Consider the following 27,240-nt stretch of genomic DNA (forward strand, 5'->3'; position numbering starts at 1 on the left):
GGAAGCGGGAGGCAGGTAGGGAGGAAGGAGGAGCATGCAGGGATTTCTATATTAGGTAAAAACTTTGTATAACCTCTCTCTGTCCATCCATTCTCGCCCCTTCAACCCCTTTATCCATTCTTGTACTTTTACTTTTCATTCAATTATCTTTTCATTTGTGTTCCTAGACTCCTTTTGTTTCTGTAGCTGTGTTGTTATAGTGCAGAAGTTTTGGTTATTGGCTTAATGAGATATTAACCCCACTGCATGTTTCTCTTTTCTGCTTCATCCCCACTGCATGAGGGGTTCTGAGCCCCTCTATCTAGCTGTAGCATCCATCTGTCTGAAGTCAACCTCTAGCTGCCTGGTTTGGTGTTCCCTAGCCATAGTTCGCTTCTGGACTTTCATGCACTGGTCCTTTTCTCCACTGATCATACCTCTAGTCTCCAAGATGAAGATGACCGCCATTTACAATGTAAGAACATTAAAATGTTAAATCAGTCGTGATAAGCAGGGGCGTATCTTTCACTGGGGACGGGAGGGACAAGTCACCCCCAAATTCTGAAAAAGCATTTTTTCTGAAATAGCAATTCTAAAACCAAAGTTGCGCCCATGGTGAAGTATAGCTTGTGCTATTCCAATTATTTATTGAAGGTTTACCATTGTTATAGGAGGTCTGTTCACTGCCTCTTACCTAATTTAAGGAAGACGATTGAGCAGGACCAAGTTTATAGCCCCTTCCATGTTTCTTTGCATTACTCAAAAATGTCAAAAGGAACACTTTTAGTTATTAAAAAGGTTGTGGTGTGAGGTGTAACATAACACGTTCCTCTTGTAGGAAACATGGTTAACTATACCTTACACTGCTGTATCACATTGTTGTCATTACTGTTCAAAACATCTTCATTTTGGTCCTCTTCCTCCCTGTGAGTGGGATGTGTTGTGTTGGGTGAGCTGCCCGTGTCCACTCTCTATGACAACACAGAGGACACTCTTTGGTTCAAACACAACTTTATTAACATATGCTGTATAATCAAAACAGGTCCTGAACGGAGGTCATCATGGGAGGTTCACAAGCCTTACACAGGGAACACAGAGATAAATGGGTCTTTCTTTCTAAAAAATACTGTAAAACACTTTAATAACATTACTGGAACTATCGCTGATGCCTTTGCTGTCTGTGTTTAGTACATTCACTTGGCTTTACATCAAAGCCTTTGTAATGTTTGAGCATTAAAATAAGTGGATGATTGTAGCAGAGGAAAATGGGTACAAGTTTTACAATAGGTTAGCCTAAATCATAAGGGAATCAGAAAAAACACACATTGAGGAACATGGTTACTGATAGGCAGAACAATGTGACAGAGGCGCTCATGAAAGTGATCTTGTATAAGCTGCAAGTCTGATGTCATTGCTTTCCTTGGCAGAGTCATCTCCATCTCCCATCTACACATGTCATGTGCAGTAATAAGACAACATAAGATATTACAATGTTTCCATTACAAAAGCAGCATTCGTTTAAAAACTTGGGAGCTATAAAAGTTTTCAGTTCTCACATTAACACCACTGTCAAGCATAAAAGCCACACAAAGGAAGCAGTCACAAATGGAAATCAGCTGGATAGACAGTCAATCGAATTAGCTGTCGTTGTTCCATCGTCTACCCAGTGTGGGATTGGAGAAGTTTGATGTAATAAGTCCCTCCCCTTTCATGGCTCTTACTCATGCTGGTGTTGCACTGTGGACTTCTATCTCCACTTACACAGCCGTTTCTGTGACATCATCTGCTGCGATTTTTAATAAAAGAGAATGTTTGCTTGTCAGGGTTAGCTGTCCATGGTCTCTCTTGACCATAAATATCCAAGACAGATCCAATAAGTATTGGGAGGGTTTCTTTAAGAGTGCAGCATCCAAGCAGAGGCTGGTTTCAGGTGACGAGGATGTGGTTTGAGAGGCATAGGAAGGTCCTTCCATCAAATGATCAGGCACAGAGTCAGTTCTTAGCTCAGCGACAACGGAAGATAGAGGAAGCACAATAAACAGGAGACCTAGATCCCAGTTACCGTGGGCATTTCGAAAACGTCCTTCACGGTATGGGTCGGATCGAGCTGATGTGAAAGGCGTGAAACATGCACTTGTCAATGGGGGGGAAAAAATGTTTTTCCTCTACATGAGCAAATGGCTTCCTGGGTCAGGCTGTACAGAACATCGAGACAAAGAAAAAAAACAAGACTAGATGAGGAAAAAATAAACAGGATAGGTGAAGGGGGAGGAGGTTGTGTAGGCGTAGAAGTTTGGCATGGGTGTGCCTAGACACAAAGAGCTCTGGGGAACCTGCCGACGGGGAGAGAAAAAGGCAGTGTCAATCATGGCTCTATTTAGACACAAAACCTAAATGTAACCGCCACGCACAGACAAAAGTATATATATGTAAGACTGAGGCCCATCGGTGCACTGGAAGAGTATAAGCAGGTAGTAACATTACTATAGTAACATGATCCCACCTGTCCTCAGTGAATCCATCCATCTCCTCTTCATCATCCAGCTCCATGTCCAACTCGTTGTCCAGACAACCGCAGCCATACCCACTCAAGACACTGTGGAAATAAAGCAGAAAAACCATGCCTCATTAATCAATCATACAGGTACATGTGGTTGCTCTGTTTGACAGATTGTTTGTGGAGTTTTTGGAGTTGACCTGGTAGTCCCCTTTCCTGGCCTTTTGACCTCCTGGTAATGGATAACAGTCACAGACACATCATGAGATAGGACAGGCTTTGGGTTGTGAACAAGCTGCCTCGGCACATCAAGCCCAATCAACTTTCAACTCCAATTTTAAGAACATACACAGTGGACCATAGAAAGTCATCCACAGGCCAGAAACTGCTTCGGACTGGCTGAATAGAACTAACAAACTCATATGTGTATCGTCACAGACTGCATTGATAATGGAGTCCGACTGAAGCCCGCTGTGGCTGCTCACCTGACGGAGCGACAGGTGAAGAATACAATCCTCTTCAGCTTCTTGTTGTAGAAGAAGTAGTTGAAGGACCAGAGGCTGCCTTCCTCCCCAAAGGGGTCTGAGTCCAGGTCAGGGTTGTAGCTGAGGACAAATAAGGACATTATAAATATACTACATATACCGGCGACAAACACAACAAGCAGCATATACATTTACGCTCACGTGTTAGTCATTTAGCAGACGCTCTTATCCAGAACGACTTACAGTAGTGAATGCATGCATTTTTTAAATTTTATGTTACTGGTCCACCGTGATAATCGAATACACAAGCCTGACGTTGCAAGCGCCATGCTCTACCAACTGAGCCACGCGGAACCACCATATCTCCCACGCACACCTGTAAATGTCACAATCCTGCAGGCAAATTTCCTGGTCGATGGAGTTCCACAGCTCAGGCCCCAGGGAGTTGAACTCCACCCCGACTGATGAGTACAGGCTGCTGCTCACTGCATTCGCCACCTGGAGGAGACACGGGCACACCATCGTTAGGACCACTTATTCACATCACAGATGTGTGGACCTGTCAAACTCAAATCTTGTGGAGGGCCGAGTGTCTGCACTTGATTGATCGTTTAAGGTTATTGTGATAAATCAGGTTATAATTAAGGTGAATGCTTCGTCACCTGGTGGTTTAGGTCATCATTAGACACAAAACGAAATAAAACAAAACCAGCAGACATGGTCCTCCAGGAATTAAGTTTGACACCTATCTTACAGCCTGTGATATTCCATAAGCCCCTTGTAGAAAACTCACTACCTTCCCCTTATGTGTATGGCTTTGTAACAATGTGCTTCCGGGACTTGCATGGGATGATGCAACGTATCTGTATATGAGTATCTGGGCAATTCTGAAATTAGGCATGAATGACCGCCCAATTAGATTGGTTTTAAGTCATTCTAAAGTGGTGTAATCATGAGAGGAGCAGAGGCAGTGCTACTGACCCAGTTGAGGCTGGGCTCACGGCTAAACTCGTGGGCCCGGGCTGCGCTGAAGTCGTAGTCGGGCCTGAACGACTCGTTGAGCGTGGTGATGAGGTAGAACAAGGTCTTCCTGCAACACTTGTCACTCAGAGGGTTTTCGGCATCCTCACTGCTCTTCCCCAGTCTGCACAAAACAAGTGAGATGAGTAGAGAGAGAGGGAGAGAGTTCAGTAATTTGGTTGGGAAGTTACAATTAATTATCTTGGGCACAGACATATTTTTCACCTAGTCGGCTCAGGGATTCGAACCAGTGACCTTATGGTTACTAGACCAATGCTCTTAATCGCTAGGCTACCTGCCACCCCCTTAGTGTGCCACATAAGAGACTAATACTGTGACACAACACCAGTATCAATGCATTAGTGCAAAACATTCTGCAATGGAAAACAGGCAGTCCCTCCCTTTGCTTCCGTTTCATTCCTAGTGTGATGTAAACATTAATAAGGGGTGTGGCTGTGGTACTTACTGGGGTGGGCTGGTGGCGCTGGACTGGGGGGGCGAAAGGGCCTCTAGGACATGTGGCTCCCCCTCCTGGCAAAATTGCTTAAACATGTGCTTGTCATCACCAGCCATCTTGCAGGAGTAGCTCTCAATCCTATAGAGACAGATAAAAATCCCAGAGTTAACTTTTGTCAAGTGGACATCCATTTAGCTACTGACTAAGGAGAACATGGGTATTGTATCAAACTACATATTATTCAATACTCAGGGGTCATGCTAATGCAGGATTTTGCGTTTTTTTTACTCATAAAATGAAGGATAAAACACAAACAATATCTTGCTGTGTTTTGAAAATGCAGATCTAAAATGGACAAATTTTGTGCTTCAGTTGCAGTTCTCCACTTGGATGAAATATCTTTGCTTTCACCACTGGATCACCAGACAGCGCTCTGACTGTTGTGAAGCTACTTTTCTCTGGTGCTTTCCTCCAGCTGTGTAGTTTTCCGGTAGCAAGTTAAAATGCAAGACTAACATCAAGCAAAACATTAGGAAATGTAGCTAGCTACAGTTGAAGTCAGAAGTTTACATACACTTAGGTTGGAGTCATTAAAAATAGTTTTTCAACCACTCCACAAATTTCTTGTTAACAAACTATAGTTTTGGCATGTCGGTTAGGACATCTACTTTGTGCTTAACACAAGTCATTTTCTACAGACATATTATTTAACTTATAATTCACTGTATCACAATTTCAGTGGGTCAGAAGTTGACTGTGCCTTTAAACAGCTTGGAAAATTGCAGAAAATTATGTCATGGCTTTAGAAGCATCTGATAGGCAATTGGAGGTGTAATTGTGGATGAATTTCAAGACCTAAGTGATTTTCTTTGTAATGTTTATTTTCTGTCCTAGTAAAGTTGTTTTTTTGCGGACTAAAACCTCCCTGTCTCTGTGTCAATCTCTGCACGCTCAACCCAACGGTTTACCACACCGTTTTAAAAGCATCAATAGCCTCATCCCTGAGCAGTTTCATTCCTGTCCTACAGCTCAGTTCAGAAGGACGACTATATCTTTTAGGTTTCTGGGTGGTTTAATACATAAGGTGGGAATCGACATTAACGCTAGTCCTCCCGTCTGCGACAAGTAACATTTAAAAAAATAAATTCAGATAAGAATACACTGTAGATTTAAGCAGTCCGAATGGAAAAGTAGAAATGTAAAACATAGAATTCACAATATCAAACAATTACTCCGATCAGAATTTAATCAGAGAGACCAACACTGGAATAATATTAAAATCTGTTTCATGTAGCCTACATAAATAAAATACAAAATGACATGTCACAGTGAAGGTGATATGCATATTGGCTACAGCCTCATGTTCAAACCGATGCTGACATGACAGAGGCGCCAGGAAAATGTAGCCAAACTTTAATGAGAGTTTGAATTACATACATATAGGCGAAACACCAGTCATGTTTGACTAACATAATGAAGGATAATTAACAGCAGATCAAATGATCACAAGACCAGAGAGAGAAGGACAGTGCCTGCTGTGCACCGCAACATCACCTACCTTGAATCTGAGCGGAGGCGGTCAACATTTGAAAACTATTTAACCATAAAACTTCATTGTTTAAAACCTGGACATTGTATGTCATTTTATGAAGTATGTCTTGTTTCAAAGTAGCCTAGCCAAAATACGACCACTGAAATGAAGGAATTATTTTATAAACCCTTAATATGTCATTAAAACCAGCATTTATCATGTTCTACTGGCTTTCAAATCAACGTTCGTTAATTGTCCTACAGCCAAACGCATAATACTAGTCATATTAGTAACCCATGCTAGTTGATGCATCTTTAGATCTCCCCATACTTTCATCTCTGTCACATGAAACCACTTGCGCGTGAGGTGCGCTTTTGAGAAAGGTGTTTCCCTGCTAATTGCATTTTGGAACATTCGCATGTAGCCAACAGCCATGTGCGCATTGTTGAGCTTATAATATGAAGAAATAAAACTTAAACATTTTAAGCTAAACGGTCTGATCTGTTGCATCAGCCTCAATGCTTTAAAAAAATATTTTTATATATATTTTTATATATATATATATATGTGACTTGTGCTATTGGACAAGTAAAAGAAAAGGACAAGTGGCAAAAAAAGTTACGTCAAGCCATGCATAACGCACAGCATAATTAACTAGACCGTGCTTAAAGATATATTCAATGTCTGATTTGTTATTGTTAACCACCTACAAATCACTGTCCTATTTTTTTACCAGGCCTTCAAAAAGCTCCCTGGTCTTTGTAGTCGAATCTGTGCTTGAAATGCAATACTTGGCTGAGGGGAGAGAGGAAGGGTTAGAAATTTAAAAAAGAATGTCAACCCCTATAACTTCACACAGAGTGAGTCCATGTAACTTTGTGATTTGTTTAGCAACATTTTACTCCTGAACTAATTTAGGCTTGCATAAACAAAATGGCTGAATATTAGTTATTAAATGTTTTATCATTAAAAAAAGGTCACCCCCCCCCACTTTGACATCTATTTTAATCCCACTTTGTAACACAATAAAATGTGAAGAAAATCCAAGAGGTCTAAATACTTGTGCAAGGCAGTGTTCTGTATGTCTGTGTCTCTGTTTCACTGTGTTCCAGTTGAGGGGTATGGGTGGAATGCAGACGGAGTGGAGCAGAGTCCAGTCGTGTGTTTATTTTCCCCTCACCCCCAGTTATGTAAGAGCAGGGGTTGTGCAACCCAAAATCTGGCTCAGAGACACACTGTGGCCCAGTCTTATTATAGGAAGGAGCAAAGGTCACGGGGGTGGTGACGTGACTGGCCTACTTTTCATTTACAGACAAAACAGACTTCCCGGTTCAATCAAATAAATAGTATTATTATTTATCCAGAAACTGACATTCTAAGGAAAACTATCACTGACAGAATTTGTGAACTTCCTCAAATTCATGTGCGAGTGTGTGCTCCGTTTATCATTAGTAATGGGTCCAGTTGAACTTTGCTGAGTATTGGCAGATTTAGGCTCTTTATTAGGGTGGAAAGAAGCAGCCTCATTGGGTCACATGGTGCCAGCACGGGTCTTGCTGCCATTGTTGCCCATTCTAATTCAGTAAGCAGCAGTCTAAACACCAGCACTTGGTAGCTATTTCAGTGCCTAGCTGTGTGTGTATGTGTCTCTATGCAAATGACTGCGTATAAATAGATAGTCATTGATCACGTGACACCATTCATTCCTATGTGTAGACTCAATAGCGCATTTGAAGCAAATAACATTTGTTAAGATGGCGTCCAAAATTTGCAGTTTCAGCTACTCCAGGAAGTGACATTGCAAGCTAGCTCAGGGCTGTGCCCTCTCACTGAGTATCTCAAGCTGAAGGCTGACTGGTGTACTGACAGCTGCAATTAGCAATTAAAATTATCCTTATAACTTCTTCTGTGTGCGATATTTAAATAAATTGCTTAAAGAACATACAGTTTGCATAATAGAAGCAAATATTGGTACAATGATTGTCTTCCACAAAAATGACATATATACAGTTGAAGTCGGATGTTTACATACACTTAGGTTGGAGTCATAATTAACAAACAATAGTTTTGGCAAGTCAGTTAGGACATCTACTTTGTGCATGACAAGTAATTTTTTCCAACAATTATTTCACTTATAATTCACTGTATCATAATTCCAGTGGGTCAGAGGTTTACATACACTAAGTTTATTGTGCCTTTAAACAGCTTGGAAAATTCCAGAAAATGATGTCACAGCTTTAGAAGCTTCTGATAGACTAATTGACATCATTTGAGTCAATTGGAGGTGTACCTGTGGATGTATTTCAAGGCCTACCTTCAAACTCAGTGCCTCTTCGCTTGACATCATGGGAAAATCAAAAGAAATCAGCCAAGACCTCAGAAAAAAATTGTAGACCTCCACAAGTCTGGTTCATCCTTGGGAAATTTTTCAAAATGCCTGAAGGTACCACGTTATACCGCTCAGGAAGGAGACGCGTTCTGTATCCTAGAGATGAACCTACATTGGTGCGAAAAGTGCAAATCAATTGCAGAACAACAGCAAAGGACCTTGTGAAGATGCTGGAGGAAACAGATAAAACAGTAAAACAAGTCCTATATAGACATAACCTGAAAGGCCGCTCAGCAAGGAAGAAGCCACTGCTCCAAAACCACCATAAAAAAAGCCAGAATACGGTTTGGAACTGCACATGGGGACAAAGATAGTACTTTTTTCACCCCATCTGGTCTGACGAAACAGAAATAGAACTGTTTGGCCATAATGACCATCGTTATGTTTGGAGGAAAAAGGGGGAGGCTTGGAAGCTGAAGAACACCATCCCAGCCGTGAGGCACGGGAGTGGCAGCATCATGTTGTGGGGGTGCTTTGCTGCAGGAGGGACTGGTGCACTTCACAAAATAGATGGCATCATGAGGGAGAAAAATTATGTGGATATAGTGAAGCAACATCTCAAGACATCAGTGAGGAAGTTAAAGCTTGGTTGCAAATGGGTTTTTCCAAATGGACAATGACCCAAAGCATACTTCCAAAGTTGTGGCAAAATGGCTTAAGGACAACAAAGTCAACGTATTGGAGTGGCCATCACAAAGCCCTAACGTCAATCCTATAGAAAATGTGTGGGTAGAACTGAAAAAGTGTGTGCGAGCAAGGAGGTCTACAAAACTGACTCAGTTACACCAGCTCTGTCAGGAGGAATGGGCCAAAATTCTCCCAACTTATTGTGGGAAGCTTGTGGAAGGCTACCCGAAACATTTGACCCAAGTTAAAGGCAATGCTACCGAATACAAATTGAGTGTATGTAAACCTCTGACCCACTGGGAATGTGATGACATTTCACATTCTTAAAATAAAGTGGTGATCCTAACTGACCTAAAACAGGGCATTTTTACGAGGATTAAATGTCCGGAATTGTGAAAAACTGAGTCCAAATGTATTTGGCTAAGGTGTAAGCAAACTTCCGACTTCAACTAGAATAAGGCAATATACAACACAATATAGAAAAAGTCAAGGGGATTGAGAATGAGAAAAGGTCAATCTTTGCGTGTGTGTGTGTCTATATATATATATTACACCAGCCTCATCTCAGGAGTTGATAGGCTTTAAGTCATAAACAGCGCAATACTTGACGCACAACGAAGAGCTGCTGGCAAAACGCACGAAAGTGCTGTTTGAATGAATGTTTACGCGCCTGCTTCTGCCTACCACCACTCAGTCAGATACTTAGATACTTGTATGCTCAGTCAGATTATATGAAACACAGGACACACTAGATAATATCTAGTAAAATCATCAACCATGTGTAGTTAACTAGTGGTTATGATTGATTGTTTTTGATAAGATAAGTTTAATGCTAGCTAGCATTGGCTTACTGCATTCACGTAACAGGCAGTCTCCTTGTGGAGTGCAACCAGAGAGAGGCAGGTCGTGATTGTGTTGGACTACTTAACTGTAAGGTTGCAAGACTGGATCCCCCGAGCTGACAAGATAAAAATCTGTCGTTCTGCCCCTGAACAAGGCAGTTAACCCACCGTTCCTAGGCCGTCATTGAAAATAAGAATGTGACTTACCTAGTCGAATAAAAGGTATTAATTTTATTTTTTTTAAAATATAAAATATAATATAAAAATATAAATATATATATAAAAAATAATAATAAAAAATAAAAATCGGCAAATCGGTGCCCAAAAATACAGATTTCCGATTGTTATGAAAACTTGAAATCAGCCCTAATTAATCGGCCATTCCAATTAATCGGTCGACCTCTAGTCTAAGCTAACCTCTAGTCTGAAGAAGAAAAAACAAATCGGAGGCTACGCATTTTTAGATAATTGAAGTAAAAAAAACAAAAAAAAACATCTGAAATAAAATAGTTTAACAACCCTGTTTAAGCTTTTAAATGATATCCAACTCAACCGTTTATATTTTCTAGTGATGAAGACAAAAATGGGTCAACTTTGAGCACCTCTATCCCCTGAATGTTTTTGCATTTAAGTCCAAAAAGTAACTTTCTGACTTCTTCTTCCATGGGCAAACATGCATTGAAAATTTTGTCTAAATCAAAAGAGATGCTGTCAAAAAGTTATTGAATTCATACAGATTTAACCTATAATAGTTTTTCTGAAAACAATGCTGCAGTTCAGCATTCGGCCTTGAACGTTGTGGCTTCAATGAGACGGGTCAGTCGTTCTCCCCTGGTTTACGCTCCATACCACTCCCCATTACACAGTCTACAAATAGCCACAAAGCCCTGTAAGAGTACACCCTGTCCTGCATCAGACTGCCCCTATTGATCATAGCCAGGACAGGGGTCATCACCACCATTACTGTATCCACTGGTCTCATAACCTAGAGTCCATTATGCAACATCCCTGTTCCTACTGTTACCTCAAAGCCTGAAGGGCTTCCTACTAAGAAGGATCAATGAGTTAGCCTGCTAACTTGCCTGAATATTTTTAAAGATAAGTAGACCATGCCCATTTCAGGCTTAACTCAACAATCAAAAACACAAAGACGTTCAGCTTTCTTCATGAACCAGAAAGTAAATAGTTATTTCTGGTTGTTTATCAAAGTTGGTGGGCTAACTGCAGTTCAGTTAATCTAACCCTCTGTCGCATAACACAAAACACTCATCCATCCACCCTATTTGCGGGATTAAGACTTTTTGCAAGCGAGATTACGCCTATTTAGCTAAACGTTCCACATTACCAGTAATTGCTACAGGGATTGAATAGGGCAACATTTCTATGGCAATTCTACTGCATAACACACGATATTGACCTGTTTTCGCTTTGTCATTATGGGGTATTGTGTGTAGATTGCTGAGGATAAAAAAAAAATGTTTTTATACATTTTTGAATAAGGCTGTAACGTAACAAAATGTGGAAAAAATAAAGGGCTCTGAACACTTCCCCGAAGGCACTGTATAATATAAAGATATTAGTACCAGTCCAAAGTTTGGACACCGTCTCATTCAAGGGTTTTTATTTGTATTATTTTATACATTGTGGAATAATAGTGAAGACATCAAAACTATAAATAACACATATGGAATCATGTAGTAACCCAAAAAATTGCTAAACAAATCAAAATGTTTTATATTTGAGATTGTTCAAAGTAGCCACCCTTTGCCTTGATGACAGCTTTGCACACTCTTGGCATTCTCTTAACCAGCTTCATGAGGTAGTCACCTGGAATACATTTCAATTAACAGGTGTGCCTTGTTAAAAGTTAATTTGCGGAATTTATTTTCTTCTTAATGAGTTTGAGCCAATCAGTTGTGATGTGACAAGGTAAGGGTGATATACAGAAGATAACCTTATACAAATACATATTATTGCAGGAACAGCTCAAATAAGCATAGAGAAAAGGTAGTCTATCATTACTTTAAGATATGAAGATCAGTCAATACGTAACATTTGAAGAACTTTGAAAATTTCTTCAAGTGCAGACGCAAAAACCACCAAGAGCTAGGATGAAACTGGCTCTCATGAGGACCGCCACAGGAAAAAAAGACCCAGAGTTACCTCTGCTGCAGAGGATAAGTTCATTAGAGATACCAGCCTCAGAAATTGCAGCCGAAATAAATGCTTCACGTAGTTCCAGTAACAGACACATCTCAACATCAACTGTTTAAATGAGACTGCGTGAATCAGGCCTTCATGGTTGAATTGCTGCAAAGAAACCACTACTAAAGGAGACCAATAAGAAGAAGGGACTTGCTTGGGCCAAGAAACACGAGCAATGGACATTAGACCGGTGGAAATCTGTCCTTTGGCATGATGAGTCCAAATTTGAGATTTTTGATTCCAACAGCCATGTCCTTTTGAAACGTAGAGTAGGTGAACAGATGATCTCTGCATGTGTGGTTCCCACCGTGACGCATGGAGGAGATGTGATAGTGTAAGAGTGCTTTGATTCATTTAGAATTCAAGGCACACTTAACCAGTATGGCTACAACAGAATTCTGCAGCGATACATTATCCTATCTGGTTTGCACTTAGTGGGACTATCATTTGTTTTTCAACAGGACAATGACCCAATACACTTCCAGGCTGTGTAAGGGCAATTTTACCAATAAGGAGAGTGATGGAGTGCTGCATTAGATGACCTGGCCTCCACAATCACCCGACCTCAACCAAATTGAGATGGTTTCTGATGAGTTGGATCGCAGAGTGAAGGAAAAGCAGCCAACGAGTGCTCAGCATATGTGGGAACTCCTTCAAGAATGTTGGAAAAGCATACCAGGTGAAGCTGGTTGAGAGAATGCCAAGCGTGTGCAAAGCTGTCATCAAGGCAAAGGGTGGCTACTTTGAAGAATCTAAAATATATTTGGATTTGTTTAACTCTTTTTAGGTTACTACATGATTCCAAGTGTTATTTCATAATTTTGATGTCTTCACTATTATACAATGTAGAAAATAGTACAAATGAAGAAAAACCCTTGAAATGAGTAGGTGTTCTAAAACTTTTGACTGTTAGTGTATGTACTAGGATAGCGAAGTTAACTTGTGTTTTGACCCACATTGCTAATGTATCTGATAACGGAGCAGTGACAGTGTATTTTCCTGCCTTGTGACAGACACAGAACCGGAAGGGCTGGAGCTCCAGATAGATCGTTTTGATTATTCTACAATGTAGAGCATAGTAAAAATAAAGAAAAACCCTTGAATGAGTAGGTGTCCAAACTTTTGACAGGTACGGTTTATTTTGTTTAAGTTCGGTTGACCATCTTATTCAGACAGTTTGCTGTTTATCTCTGTGTTTACATATCAGTGCCAGTGCCCTCAGCCCTGACATATGTTGTTATTGAAGCTCCCAGAGACCCAAAGTGTTAATCTTGTCTTCTAAAATAGAGCCTCTTAACCCCATCAGAAATACACCCCTGAGTGGAGGGGGGAGGGGTATTCATATGTGCTATTTGCTATGTACTTGCAGTTCACACACAAGCCTCCTAATGGCCAGTACACCCTGTTAAATATTATTTATATTAATATTAAATAAGTATTGCAGGCTTTGCAGAACACCTTGTGCCATGTGATTAGATATGAGATCAATTGATCTACTGATACTGCTGGTCCAGTGCTGTAATGGTAAATACCTGCCCAGGATGTGAGACTCTCCCGTTTCAACACAAAGTTGAGAGCCCAGAGCTTCAAAACTGCTGTTCTCTAACAGTTTCATTGCTGCCTGTGAGAAGAAAGGGAAATGTTAAAATAGACAGTCCATCGGACATTCAATAATACTTTTTCACTGCTTCCTGAGGGGTGTATCAAATATATTTTATCCCTACGGTGTAGGTATTGATCTACTTGGTTGGCTCAGACCGGGCTGATCAAATTTTTCCCAGAAAGGTATGTTAGCAGAAAATGGTCTGAATTCCACTAGTGCTGAGCGATGAACCAAAATAGTGGTTACTTTTTTATTTATTTAACGAATTGACTGACTTCGGATCAAGTAATGGAATTCCATTTCATTTGTTTGTTTTTCTGTTAACTCAACTGTAGATCACAAAAAAATGTTGAATATTAAATTGCTTTGTCATTATGAGTTATTGTGAGTAGATTGATGAGGAACATTTTAGAATGAGTCTGTAACGGAACAAAATGTGGAAAAAGGGAAGGGGTCTGAATACTTTCCAAATGCATATTTATTTTATTTAACCTTTATTTAACTAGGCAAGTCAGTTAAGAACAAATTCTTATTTACAATGTCGGCCTACCCCGGACGACGCTGGGCCGATTGTGCGCTGCCCAAATGCGACTCCCAATCACAGCCGGATGTAATGCAGCCTGGAATCAAACCAGGGACTGCAATGTCGCCTCTTGCACTGAGATGCAGTGCCTTAGACCACCTCACCACTCGGGAGTATGCATTATACAGTGCATTCGGAAAGTATTCAGACCCCTTGAACTACAAAATAGTGATTTCAGACAGCAGCTCTAAAGAGGTGACATGATAACTTAGAATGAAATAATAGTAAACAAAATAAAACAAACGTAATATACACAACAACTGAAATATGTCATATTTAAAAAAAAGAATCGAAACCGAAATCGTGATTATTTTTTAATAATCGAACTGATTTCAAAAAGCATTAATCGCTCAGCACTAGATAATCAGCATTTACACATCATTGGAGACACCCCCGTATGTGGAAACATATAGAAGGTAAACAAAAAGTAAAGTCCCAAAACGAGCAACCCCTTTCTTTCTTACTAGATAACGTTAATCCCCTCCCCCACTAAAAAAACCTCTGCTACTATCTAGGTAGCTAATGTACACAATCCTTCTTACCAAAGTCAAAGATAATGTCAGCACTTTTTGTGGAACTGAAACGTCTTCACCAATTTCACTCGCAATGTTTATTTTGCAATAATGCAAAACAGAGCTGTTGTTGTCTGCCCAGCCAAATTAGCTAGTATGTTAGCGTAGCACTTTCGGTCCGTGATTTCAATTCGTCAGACTAAGGTTACCTACTAACGTTTAGTTCCTCAAATTCAGCAATTTAAAAATACGCTCGTTCGAAATTGATTTATCGTACAACCTTTTATCGGAAAACTGTTTCTGCCGATTAAATGAGACGACATTAAATCCAAATATCCGTCTGATTTGGATTTCAGCGGCATCCCTTTTGACCAATTTAATTTGACAGAGATTAGCTAGCTAACGTTCGTACGGTTTCTGTCCGATCAAGTCGCCTTTTCTAACCGATTTTTCACTTCTGTCTATTTCGTAATGTCCCTGTGCTATGTGCAGTTAGCCAGACCGATTACTTGAAAGCAAAACAACAGTAACGATGAAAACCGAATAAATCCACTGTATTCGACCCGGTCCGTCTATCGTACGTTCATTAGTTATTTATTTCAGAAGACAACAGAAAATATATTGACTCGTTTTCGTTTTTGGTTTCTGAATTTGAAAATCCAAAATCGACTTGTTTCTCCTTTATTGTGTAAAAAACGGGACATGGAATTACAAAAAACAAATAACACATTTCATTCCATTTTTAATTTTGTGCCAATAGAACAAACTCAACAACAACTGAACAAAGTTGGCTTGCACGAGCTAGCCCTACATGGCTACTGGCTATAGTCATACTTTCTATAGTCATACTAGCTAGTGTAAGTAAGTTAGTCCCTCAACATGCTACAAGATGAATGCCCAGACAGAGTTACCTGCTGAAGAAAGGTGAGAATTCTCCATTACTTTTAGTCGCTAACTTTGCTAGACTTTCTGGCTGACTGATGGTGCTTATTGACTGAGTAATAATGAACTGCAGTTACTATGTGGCACTTCTACCCATCTGGCACTTTGAATAGCTAACTTAGCAATTGTTACACATGCAACCATATCAAATTAAGCTAGTGTGTACTTACATCAGCCAATACAGTAAATAAAAGATGTTACTTGATTACTGTCATGTATTGTCATGTCTTGTCCCTGTGCTTTCTCTTCTCTTCGTTTCCCCCTGCTGGTCTTATTAGGTTTCTTTCTCTCTCTCTATCCCTCTCTCTATCTGTTCTCATTCTCCTCAAACGCTCCCAGTGTTCCTGCTCCCAGCTGTTCCTCATTCTCCTCAAACGACCTCGTTTACTCTCTCACACCTGTCCCCTATTTTGCCCTCTGATTAGGTCTCTATTTCTCTCTCGGTTTCTGCCTCTGTCCTTGTCGGATTCTTGTTTGCTGTGTCCTTGTTCCGTCCTGTCGTGTTTTGCCTTTTCATCAGATGCTGCGTGTGAGCAGGTGTCTCTGTCCGCTACGGCCCGCGCCTACCAGAAGGGACCTGCAGTCTGTTGCCGCTTATCCTGCAATTCTCCTCAACAACTAAAGAGGATTTATGTTTTCCCTGTTTGGACATTTCCTGTACAGGATTGAGGATTATGTTTTCTCTGTTTGGACTTTAATAAACTCAGTTTCTGTTAAGTCGCTTTTGGGTCCTCACTCACCTGCATAACAATTACTGATTCCATGTCGGGAAAAGCAAAAAGGCAAAACTAATCTACGACCGTTCTGATAAAAACCTTAGAGCATTCAGCCTCGGGGGATGCCTTGCTGACCACACCCTCCTTCCTTGCTCCAGGCCTGCCCTGCCTCTTCCACCAATCCAATTGTTTCTTATGGACAGAAAATAGCAAAGGCTCTGAGCTGTCCGATCAGGTCCATTGTCTCCTTACTCTGATTCCTCGCTATCTCACACTCACACAGGACCTTTCACATAGTTCAGTCACTCAGCCCTATACAGTGGACGTGATGCTCTCAAGGTCCTGCACTACTGGCACCTACAAGGGTACCCTGCTGTACCCTACTGTGCTGAAACAATATGACACTAGAACAGTTTGACACTATTTTAAATTGAACGCTCAACAGTGATTATTGATCTTTTGCCCTCTCGCTCGCTCTCCTTCTTGACCATCTTTCTTGGTTGATGGCACCTGCAGGCCTGTTTGATGGACATCTGGATAGAATGCTTGAACTTCATCTGAGACCTTCATCTCCTTCCCCATCCTTCCATTTTTCCACATTTTGTTACATTACAGCCTTATTCTAAAATATTCCTCATCAATCTACATACTGTGACAAATCGAAAACAGATTTTTTTCAAAGGTTTGCAAATGTATTAAAAATTAAAAAACAGATATCTGATTTACATAAGTAATCAGACCCTTCGCTATGAGACTCGAAATTGAGCTCAGGTGCATCCTGTTTCTATTGATCCTTTAGATGTTTCTACAACTTGATTGGAGTCCACCTGTGGTAAATTCAATTGATTGGACATGATTTGGAAAGGCACACACCCCTCTATATAAGGTCTGACAGTGCATGTCAGAGTAAAAACCAAGCCATGAGATCAAAGGAATTGTCTATTGAGCTCTGAGACAGGAGTGTGTCGAGGCACAGATCCGGGGAAGGGTACCAAAACATTTCTCTAGCATTGAAGGTCCCGAAGAACACAGTGGCCTCCATCATTCTTAAATGGAAGAAGTTTGGAAATATCAAGACTATTCCGAGAGCTGGCCTCGCGGCCAAACTGAGCAATCAGTGGAGAAAGGCTTTGTTTAGCGAGGTGAGGCAATTACAACGCTGTGCGTTACAGGGAAGACATCCTTCTCCCTCCCTTCCTGCAGGCTCATCATGACATGACAATGACACTAGCCGTACTGCTCGTTCTGTGAGTGATTTCCTGCAAGACAGGAATGTCAGTGTTTTGCCATGGCCAGCGAAGATCATTCCCCACAGAAATGTCCGGGAACATACAGGTGCCTTGGTGGAAGAGTGGGGTAACATCTCACAGCAAGAACTGGCAAATCTGGTGCAGTCCATGGGGAGGAGATACAGACTGTTACTTTTGATTTTGACCCCCCTTTGTTTAGGGACATACTATTCCATTTCTGTTAGTCACATGTCTGTGGAACTTGTTCAGTTTATGTCTCAGTTGTTGAATCTTGTTATGTTCATACAAATATTTACACATGTTAAGTTTGCTGAAAATAAACGTAAATGACAGTGAGAGGACATTTCTTTTTTTGCAGAGTTTATTTGCAAAAATGTCTAAAATTGTTTTTTCTTTGTCATTATGGGGTATTGTGTGTAGATTAATGAAAAAAAAGATAATCAATTTTAGTATAAGAATGTAACGAATGTAACAAAATTTGGATAAAGTCAAGGGGTCTGAATACTTTCCGAATGCACTGTACGTTTTACTTGTGTGTTTAAATACTGTGTCCCTCTCATAGAAATTGAATGATTCCTCAACTGCCCAATGCTTTCTCTTTTTCACTCCAGGAGTCATTAGGGGAAGTTGATTTATGGTGTTTGCACACCCTCATCCTAACTGTGTCTCACTTGTTCAACTGTTCTTTGATTAAGTTGGTTTAATTCAATATTTATATTATATTAGCTTCAAGTGTGTTTTTTACTGAAAGTTGACAAATTACACTTGTTTTGAGATATTTGGGTGTGGGGAAGATTGGTGTAGATGGGTTTGGTTGAAGAAACTCCCTTTCCCCCTACTTCCCATCCTTCTCTTGATGAGTATTAGAAGTGAATGTAATTGCTGCATTTTACCTGTGATATAAAATCAAATATCTTATAAGTTAAAAGCTAAGACAAAATTAGATTTCATGACATTTACTTTATTTGCACATCTATTCACTACTGCCCAAATTCATTCACCATCCACTTCAGCTAGTATTACATTTATTTAGACCTGTTTTTAAGGGGCTCCCGATTGGTGCAGTGGTCTAAGGCACTGCATCTCAGTGCTAGAGGCATCACTACAGACACCCTGGTTTGATTCCAGGCTGTATCACAAGCAGCCATGATTAGGAGTCACATAGGGCGGCGCACACTTGGCCCAGCGTCGTTTGGATTTGCCTGGTGTAGGCTGTCATTGTAAATAAGAATTTGTTCTTAACTGACTTGCCTAGTTATGTAAAAAAGTGTTTAGGTAAAGCACTTTGGATGAAGTGTTTAAATGTGATACAGACTGTGTTATTATGCTTATGTACAGGTAACTGCCAAAATAAATAAAAAACCAAGATGAAGTGTCTTAATGGGGCGTTGAGCCAGTACAGCTTTTCTGGGCAGACCATTAATTTGGATACTATGGCTATGCCCATATAGGATGACAATGCCCCCATCCACAGGGCACTGAATGGTTTGATGAGCATGAAAACAGTGTAAACAGTATGCAATGGTCGTCTCAGTCACCAGATCTCCACCCAATTGAATACTTGTGGGAGATTCTGGAGTGGCGCCTGACACAGCATTTTACACCACCATCAACAAAACACCAAATTATGGAAGTTATTATGGAGGTTCTCATGGAAGAATGGTGTTGCATCCCTCCAATAAAGTTCCAGACACTTGTAGAATCTATGCCAAGGTGGTACTGGCCCATGGGGAGCCAGGAGAAGAGCTCCCTGTGCTGTACCTGAGTCGAAAGCTGTTGCCCAGGGAAACCAGGTATTCGACCATCGAGAAGGAGTGCCTGGCTATAAAGTGGGCACTATATAGCCTCCGGTACCACCTTCTTGGGAGGGAATTTGACCTACACACGGACCACAGAGCTCTGACCTAGATCCAGATCATAAAACCGGACCGGAATTCATAGGACCGGAATTCTTGTGTGACCAGGTGGTATCTCGAGCTCCAGCCCTTACGGTTCTGTATCTGTCACAAGGCAGGAAAATGAACTGTCACGGTGGACTACCTATCCCGGCTTCCTGAACCTGGTCGCATCGGGAGAGGAGGAAAGTAATGTGACGGAGAAGTCCGTCACTGGCTGCAGGCAGCTTTTGGTATACTAATACACACACAAAAACTCATCGCCCCCTCCCTGCTCTGTTTTCAGATACATTAGCAATGTGGGTCAAAACACAAGTTAACTTCGCTATCTTAGTACGTACACTACCAGTCAAAAGTTTTATAACACCTACTCCTTCAAGGGTTTTTCTTTATTTGTACTATTTTCTACATTGTGAATAATAGTTAAGACATCAAAACTATGAAATAACACATATGGAATCATTTAGTAACCAAAAAAGTGTTAAACAAATCTAAATATATTTTATATTTGAGATTCTTCAAATAGCCACCCTTTGCCTTGATGACAGCTTTGCACACTCTTGGCATTCTCTCAACCAGCCTCATGAGGTAGTCACCTGGAATGCATTTCAATTAACCTCTTGAGTGTGGGGGGTATTTTGATGTTGGGATGAAAAACGTACCCAAATGAAACTGCCTATTTCTCAGGCCCAGAATCTAGAATATGCATATATTTGTCAGATTAGCATAGAAAACACTAAAGTTTCCAAAACTGTCAAAATATTGTCTGTGAGTATAACAGAACTGATATTGCAGGTGAAAATCCAACCAGGAAGTGCTGTTTTTCCTGAAACCTCTCTGTTCCATTGCATGCCTTCCCTCTATTTAAAGGGATATCAACCAGATTCCTTTCTCTATGGATTCCACATGGTGTGAACAGTCTTTAGAAATAGTTTCAGAAACATAGTTTCAGGCTTTTATTCTGAAAAATGAGCGAGTATGATCACATCGCGTCAGTGGATGGCTGGGTGCCAGCAGAGTTTTGCATGCGCAACAGCTTGGAGCAGACGTTTTCTCTCTCTCTCCTATTGAAAAAGCTACGTTCCGGTTGAAATATTATTGATTATTTATTGTAAAAACAACCTGAGGATTGATTATTAAAAAACATTTCACATGTTTCTACGAACTTTACGGATACTATTTGGAATTTTCGTCTGCCCCGTTCTGACCGATCGAGCCTGTGGATTTCTGAGCGTCGTGAGTGCAAACATCCAAAGACGATTCATTTTAAGCGACTTGGCGAAAACAGAGTCTTTAATCCAGTAAAGTAAATCTACAATCATAAGACATAATTCCACTCGTAATGACGAGAACAGACTGGAGACTCGATCAAGAACTGCCAACCAAATGTTGGTATTTTGGACATAAAAATAATCTTTATGGAAAAAAGGAACATTTGATTGATTAGGGGAATAACTGGGAGCAGGCGAACGATAGAGAGAAGAGAGAGAGGAAGGGAGAGTGCAAACATCCAAAGATCATCAAAGGAAAAGCAAAATTCATTTTATTAAGACAAAACATTACATTTGTGACCAATCTACTTTGCTTCTAGCTGTTTGTAATGTTTTGTCTGCTGAGATAGATGTCCTAACATAAACGCTTGGATAGCTTTTGCTGTAAAGCTTATTTTTTTTTCAAATCTGACACGCCAGGTGGATTAACAACAAGCTAAGCTGTGTTTTGTTATATTGCATTTGTGATTTCATGAAAATTAAATGTTTTTAGTAATTTAATTTGAATTTGGCGCTCTGCAATTTAGCGGTTGTTGACGAAAATGATCCCGCTAAAGAGATCAGTGCGCCAAGAAGTTTTAACAGGTGTCCCTTCTTAAAAGTTAATTTGTGGAATTATTTCCTTAATGCATTTGAGCCAATCAGTTCTGTTGTGACAAGGTATGGGGGTTATACAGTAGATAGCCCTATTTTGTAAAAGTATTATGACGAGAACAGCTCAAATAAGCAGGGAAACGACAGTCCATCATTACTTTAAGACATGAAGGTCAGTCAATACGGAACATTTGAAGAACGTTGAAGGTTTCTTCTAGTACAGTCGCAACAATCATCAAGCGCTATGATGAAACTGGCTCTCATGAGGACTGCCACAGAAAAGACAGACCCAGAGTTACCTCTGCTGCAGAGGATACATTCATTAGAGTTACCAGGCACAGAAATTGAAGCCCAAATAAATGGTTCACAGAGTTCAAGTAACAGACATATCTCAACATCAACTGTTCCTGAGGAGACTGTGTGAATCAGGCCTTCATGGTCGAATTGCTGCAAAGAAACCATTACTAAAGGACACCAATAAGTAGAAGAGTCTTGCTTGGGCAAAGAAACATGAGCAATGGACATTAGACCGGTGGAAATGTGTCCTTTGGTCGAGGGTCCCAATTGGAAACTGTGGGTTCCAACCGTTGTGTCTTTGTTAGACGCGGTGTGGGTGAACGGATGATATCTGCATGTGCATTTCCCACTGTGAAGCATGGAGTAGGAGGTGTCATGGTGTGGGGGTGCTTTGCTGGTGACACTGTCTGTGATGTATTTGGATTCAAGGCACACTTAACCAGCATGGCTACCACAGCATTCTGCAGCGATACACCATCCCATTTGGTTTGCGCTTGGTGGGACTGTCAATAGTTTTACAAGGATGACGACCCAACACACCTCCATGCTGTGTAAGGGCTATTTTAGCAAGATGGAGAGTGATGGAATGCTGCATCAAATGACCTGGCATCCACCAATCCCCAACCTCAACCAAATTTAAATGGCTTTGGATGAGTCGGACCACAGTGTGAAGGAAGAGCAGCCAACAAGTGCTCATCTTATGTTGGGAACTCCTTCAAGACTGTTGGAAAAGCATTCCAGGTGAAGCTGGTTGAGAGAATGCCAAGAGTGTACAAAGCTGTCATCAAGGCAAAGGGTAGCTATTTGAAGAATCTGAAATATAAAATCTATTTTGATTTAACACATTTATGGTTACAACATGATTCCATATGTGTTATTTCAAAGTTTTGATGTTTTCACTATTATTCTACACTTGTAAAAATAAAGAAAAACCCTTGATAGAGTAGGTGTTCTTTCGACCAGTAGTGTACTGTAATTAACACACTTTATTCTTTCCTCCCGTCAGTAACAGTTTGTTATGGTATAAAGAATATACAAACAAGAGTTCATGTTTAATTTAAGCAATGTTTATTGTACTTATCAATATTATGGATGAATGCAGTGTTTGTATGTTTCTGTTCTCTTTCTCCGTCCCTGTAGCTTCTGGGTATGCTGGGATAAGGACCAGAGCTTCAGCAATCGGGCTGGCTTTGTAGTGCCTGTCCCGAATGGCTCTTTTGTATGGTAATGGACGTATTGGAAGACACCATGTCAGTAGTGACGGGATTTTGTAAATGTGTTATATTGTGTTATATTGTATCATTATAAATGGATTGCAAAGGTGCAATGTATCTAATTCATGATATGTTTAGCTGAGTGAAAATGTAGGCTTGGATGTTGGTATTTGCTTAATTAATTAAAGTGTTTGGTATGTTCTGATGGGAGGGGCTTCCCCTACAAAGGAGCCTCTATTTCAGTTCAAAGGGGGATTCTTTTGATTGAGCTTTTGATGGGGCAGCATTGTTTTTAGCTATCTCATAATGTATACTTTTGGTGGCAGTATTGTTTTCCCCCCAGAATCACTATGTAAATAAACACCCTTGCACAGAAGTACTTTTGCGGCCTCGCCATTTTTTTATTTGATAGAGGTTTTTCAATTTAGCCTTCTGGCCTACTCTATGCTACAGTCTGGTTTTGCGTGTGTGTTTGGTAGCGGGAGGCATATTTCTACATATCTTAATTTCACAAAGCCTGTTATTTGGCAGGGAATACTATTTGTTGATCAGTGATTCTTCTTTTCTGTTATTCCATATCCAATTTTGACACAATAAATGAGAAAACAAGTCGACTTCCAATTTTCGTTTTTCTAATGCATAAACCAAAAACGAAAATCTAGCTGTTTTCCGTTTTTCGACTATGTCTTTTGAATCAAATAACCAACTACCCATAATCTCATGGACAATAAAGTCCATACAAAGTTTATTTACTTTTTAACAGATGGCCTGCTTCACATTTCAATTGTGTTTTAATTGAAAAATGGATTTGATTCATATCAATCGATTCTTTAAACTAAATGAACAATTTACATCGCCATTGTAATCGGTGAATTGAATCATGTGGAACAAAGGAATAATTTGTGAATCGCAAACAGTAATTTTGGGAACAAACATTAGCTGTAGCTTTCCTTTTGGATTACGTGGCTGCAAAACTTGTTTTGTAGATACAGAACTTCAAGGTGATTTGGGCATTCAATGTATGGAACATTGCAACTCAAAATATGCTAGTCAACCTGCAAAGTAAACACTTATAAAGTATGATAAATATAACTAAACTAGAAAAGGTACATTTCCTGAAGAGAATGTGTGTGCTTCCTTCAGTTATCTAAAAAAGGCATGCATGCTGCTGGGAATTCAGTGTTGTGTTCTAGACCACCTAAACCGAGACCGATTCAAGACCAAGACCAGAGCCAATCGAGTCCGATTCAAGACCAAGACTAGAGGCGGGCGAGACCGACTCAAGACCGAGACCGGGAGGGGGACAAGGGGTCCGAGAGTCAAGGCCGAGACTAGAAAAATGCTAGTCAAATTCAATTTTTTCAAATCACCATAATAAGAGTTTAAAATGTCCACTATTTCTGTGTTCATATTTCAGAATAACATGGGCATTTTTTAGACATTCAGAATAGTGAAAAAATGCACGCTGAGGGAAATAGAGCCACTATACAAATTATTACTAACCCAAACATAGTGGAGAACGAACAATGGACATTTTACACCTTCAGAGAAGGGCTAAGGATTTATAAAATCATTATTATAATAATACAATTATATTATTATTTTCAATTATGTTCTTATTTAGTCTATTCAGTTTTGTGTTGGAAAGGTTTAACACTGAGGAGGAAAAAAAAGATCCAATCAGGATTTTTCTCTGTTGGTCTCAGGGAAGATAAATCTAACTAGTTAAGTCAGCCATTGGCTAGGCCATCAGTAGCTACAGTAGATAAAGGCATCTGCCATTCAACTGTATTAGGGCAACATTTTGGAGTGACAGTAGAATCAAGCAATCACATTTTGACTTTAAGGCTGGGACCATTTATAGAAAAACTTGAAGGCCAACAGGTCACTGCGCAATAGCTAGCAGTAGTGTTCCCACGGCCTAGTTAGCTAGCTAGCTTTTGTTGTCAGCTAGTTTGCAGTGGCTGCAGCAGGTGTTATCAAAGAGGATGTTGTTGTAAATTTGCTAGCTTCTTCCTTTTCAAGAATAACTTGCAAAAATAAGTTTAAAATTATCATTATCTGGTGAGTGGAAGTGTGTTTCTTATTGCAACACGCTTTCTGTTTTTAGCCATCTCTTTGAAAATGACGTGTGTGAAACGTTGTAGTTAAAGTGGAACTGACAGCATTTTAGCAACATAATCGTATTAAAATCTGTTAATATACAACCCCTGGAAAAATAACACTTTAAAAATGTTCAACATGTTATCATTCACTTTGATCTGGACTGCGTGTTTACAGGCAGTTGCAACAGGGCGACTTTAGATTATTAGAAGGCATTCGCCAAAAGCCACAAAATACACCTGAATGGATTTCTGCAAATGTATGCTCTTATATTTGGGAACTTTACATTCCTATTGATCAAACAACCATGAAAAGGAAGGCTCTCTCTCCCTTAATTATGCACCTCAACAACAAGATCAACAACTAATGCTAGCCAGAGCAAGATGATCTCAAATCAAACAAATGAACATTAGATAAACCCTCTCAAACTTTTTTAGCCAGTTGGGTGTAAAAATTGCACTGATAAAGATGGGAAATTGTAGTCTCGTATTCCTTCTGCGGGTTGCATGTTTGTCCCAACCAAGCACCCAAGCTAACTGGCTAAAGTTGGCTAGCTTGCTAGCTAGCTACTTCCAGACACAAATGAGAGAATACTTCACTCTGACCATTTTACTTACCGTAGCAGAGCCGGTTAGGCTGTTCACATTTGTTCAAGAGAGTTCTTGACTTACTATTATTATTTTGCCTATGTTTACTGTTGCCGTTCATATTCATTGGGTGTTGCACATTCCTGAATTAATCAGTTGTTCTGCGCTCTGGCACACTCAGACTAGAGTACTCTGAAATTGGAGTAGATAGCTAGAGTGGTAGATAGCCAGAGTGAATTTGTGAATGTAAGAGATATGCAAACTGGATAACAGTTGTTCACGTTCTTGCTAGATAAACAAATGACATCTTCATCACCTGTATATAGCCACCAAAAAACTACATGAGGGGAAAAAGTCAGTCACTCACCGACTCCTCCAATGGCATGTTATGACATCCTCCTAGTAGCAAACTAGCTAGATATCTAGCTAACGTTAGGCTCTGTGTTTTTAGCTTTCTACATAAATAGATACACTAGCCTATTAGCTACGTTATGACTGACTTGTGCTCATTGCCCTTGCTAGTTTGATTGTATTGACATTCCCAGCCTTAGTTATATTTGTCTGTTTTTGTCCAGAATATTGAGTCTTTGAAACTGAAACAGTGCATCCCAAATGGAGGCAGTCAACAATGTACCAGGCCGGCTGTGATTTACAACCTGATAGTAATATTTTTTGGATTACCAAGAAATGTATTGGTGAATTACATGAATCATGCATTGAACTGCATCCATCTATTCTGCCAACAATGCCTTTGTCACGCCCTGGTCGAAGTATTTTGTGTTTTTCTTAATGTATTTGGTCAGGCCAGGGTGTGACATGGGTTTTTGTATGTGGTGTGTAGCTTAGTGGGATTGTAGCTTAGTGGGGTGTTCTAGGAGAGTCTATGGCTGTCTGAAGTGATTCTCAATCAGAGGCAGGTGTTTATCGTTGTCTCTGATTGGGAACCATATTTAGGCAGCCATATTCTTTGGTTGTATTGTGGGTGATTGTCCTGAGTGTCTTGATGTCCTTAGTCTGTGTTAGTTTGCACCAGTTAAGGCTGTTTCGGTTTTCACTACGTTTATTGTTTTGTAGAGTTTGTGTTTTGGATTTGTGTTACGTTGTGTAAATAAACATGGATCACAATATACGCGCTGCAGTTTGGTCCGACTCTCCTTCACCACATGAAAACCCCACCGTAAACGGACCAAGCAGCGTGTCAACAGGCAGGAGCAGCCCAAAGAGGAGCTGCATATTAAGGATTTCTGGACATGGGAGGAAATCCTTGACGGGAGAGGACCCTGGGCTAAACCAGGGGAGTGTAGCCGCCCAAAGGTGTAGCAGGAGAAGAGGAAACAGGAGCAGCCCAAAGAGGAGTACATTATGGACTATACTTCTTGGGAGGAGATAGACAAGTGGGCGGTCGACCCAGGGAGAGTGCCGCAGCCCGCCTGGGATTCAATGGAGCAGTGCGCGGAAGGTTACAGGAGAATGAGTTTGGCGAAGCAAGCACGATGGCGCGGACGGAAGCCCGGGAATCAGCCCCAAAAATGTATTGGGGGGGGCTTACAGGGAGTATGGCAACGCCAGGTAGGAGACCTGCGCAAACTCCCTGTGCTTACCGGGGGGCTAGAGAGACCGGGCAGGCACCGTGTTATGCAG

The 27,240-nt window shown here is 40.5% G+C and overlaps 1 protein-coding gene across 3 annotated transcripts; it reads right to left on the reverse strand.

Moving 5' to 3' along the window:
* Window positions 1–973: 973 nt before the first annotated feature.
* On the reverse strand, window positions 974–25,648 carry LOC123991110 (repressor of RNA polymerase III transcription MAF1 homolog). 3 transcript variants are annotated; one of them, XM_046292322.1, is made up of 8 exons: window positions 25,630–25,648; window positions 13,565–13,653; window positions 4,448–4,576; window positions 3,943–4,105; window positions 3,338–3,459; window positions 2,962–3,081; window positions 2,483–2,575; window positions 974–2,312 (listed from the first exon to the last, which is right to left on the reverse strand). In XM_046292322.1, exons 2-8 carry the CDS (start codon window positions 13,645–13,647, stop codon window positions 2,288–2,290), a joined length of 735 nt encoding a protein of 244 aa, XP_046148278.1. In that variant the 5' UTR covers window positions 13,648–13,653; window positions 25,630–25,648; the 3' UTR covers window positions 974–2,287. The 3 variants fall into 3 exon arrangements, with proteins under 3 accessions (XP_046148278.1, XP_046148277.1, XP_046148279.1); XM_046292321.1 differs by lacking the exon at window positions 25,630–25,648 and adding an exon at window positions 14,761–15,345; XM_046292323.1 differs by lacking the exons at window positions 13,565–13,653; window positions 25,630–25,648 and adding an exon at window positions 8,284–8,344.
* Window positions 25,649–27,240: the final 1,592 nt, after the last annotated feature.

The sequence above is a fragment of the Oncorhynchus gorbuscha genome, linkage group LG12 (genome assembly GCF_021184085.1).
Source record: "Oncorhynchus gorbuscha isolate QuinsamMale2020 ecotype Even-year linkage group LG12, OgorEven_v1.0, whole genome shotgun sequence".
Lineage (NCBI taxonomy): Eukaryota > Metazoa > Chordata > Actinopteri > Salmoniformes > Salmonidae > Oncorhynchus > Oncorhynchus gorbuscha.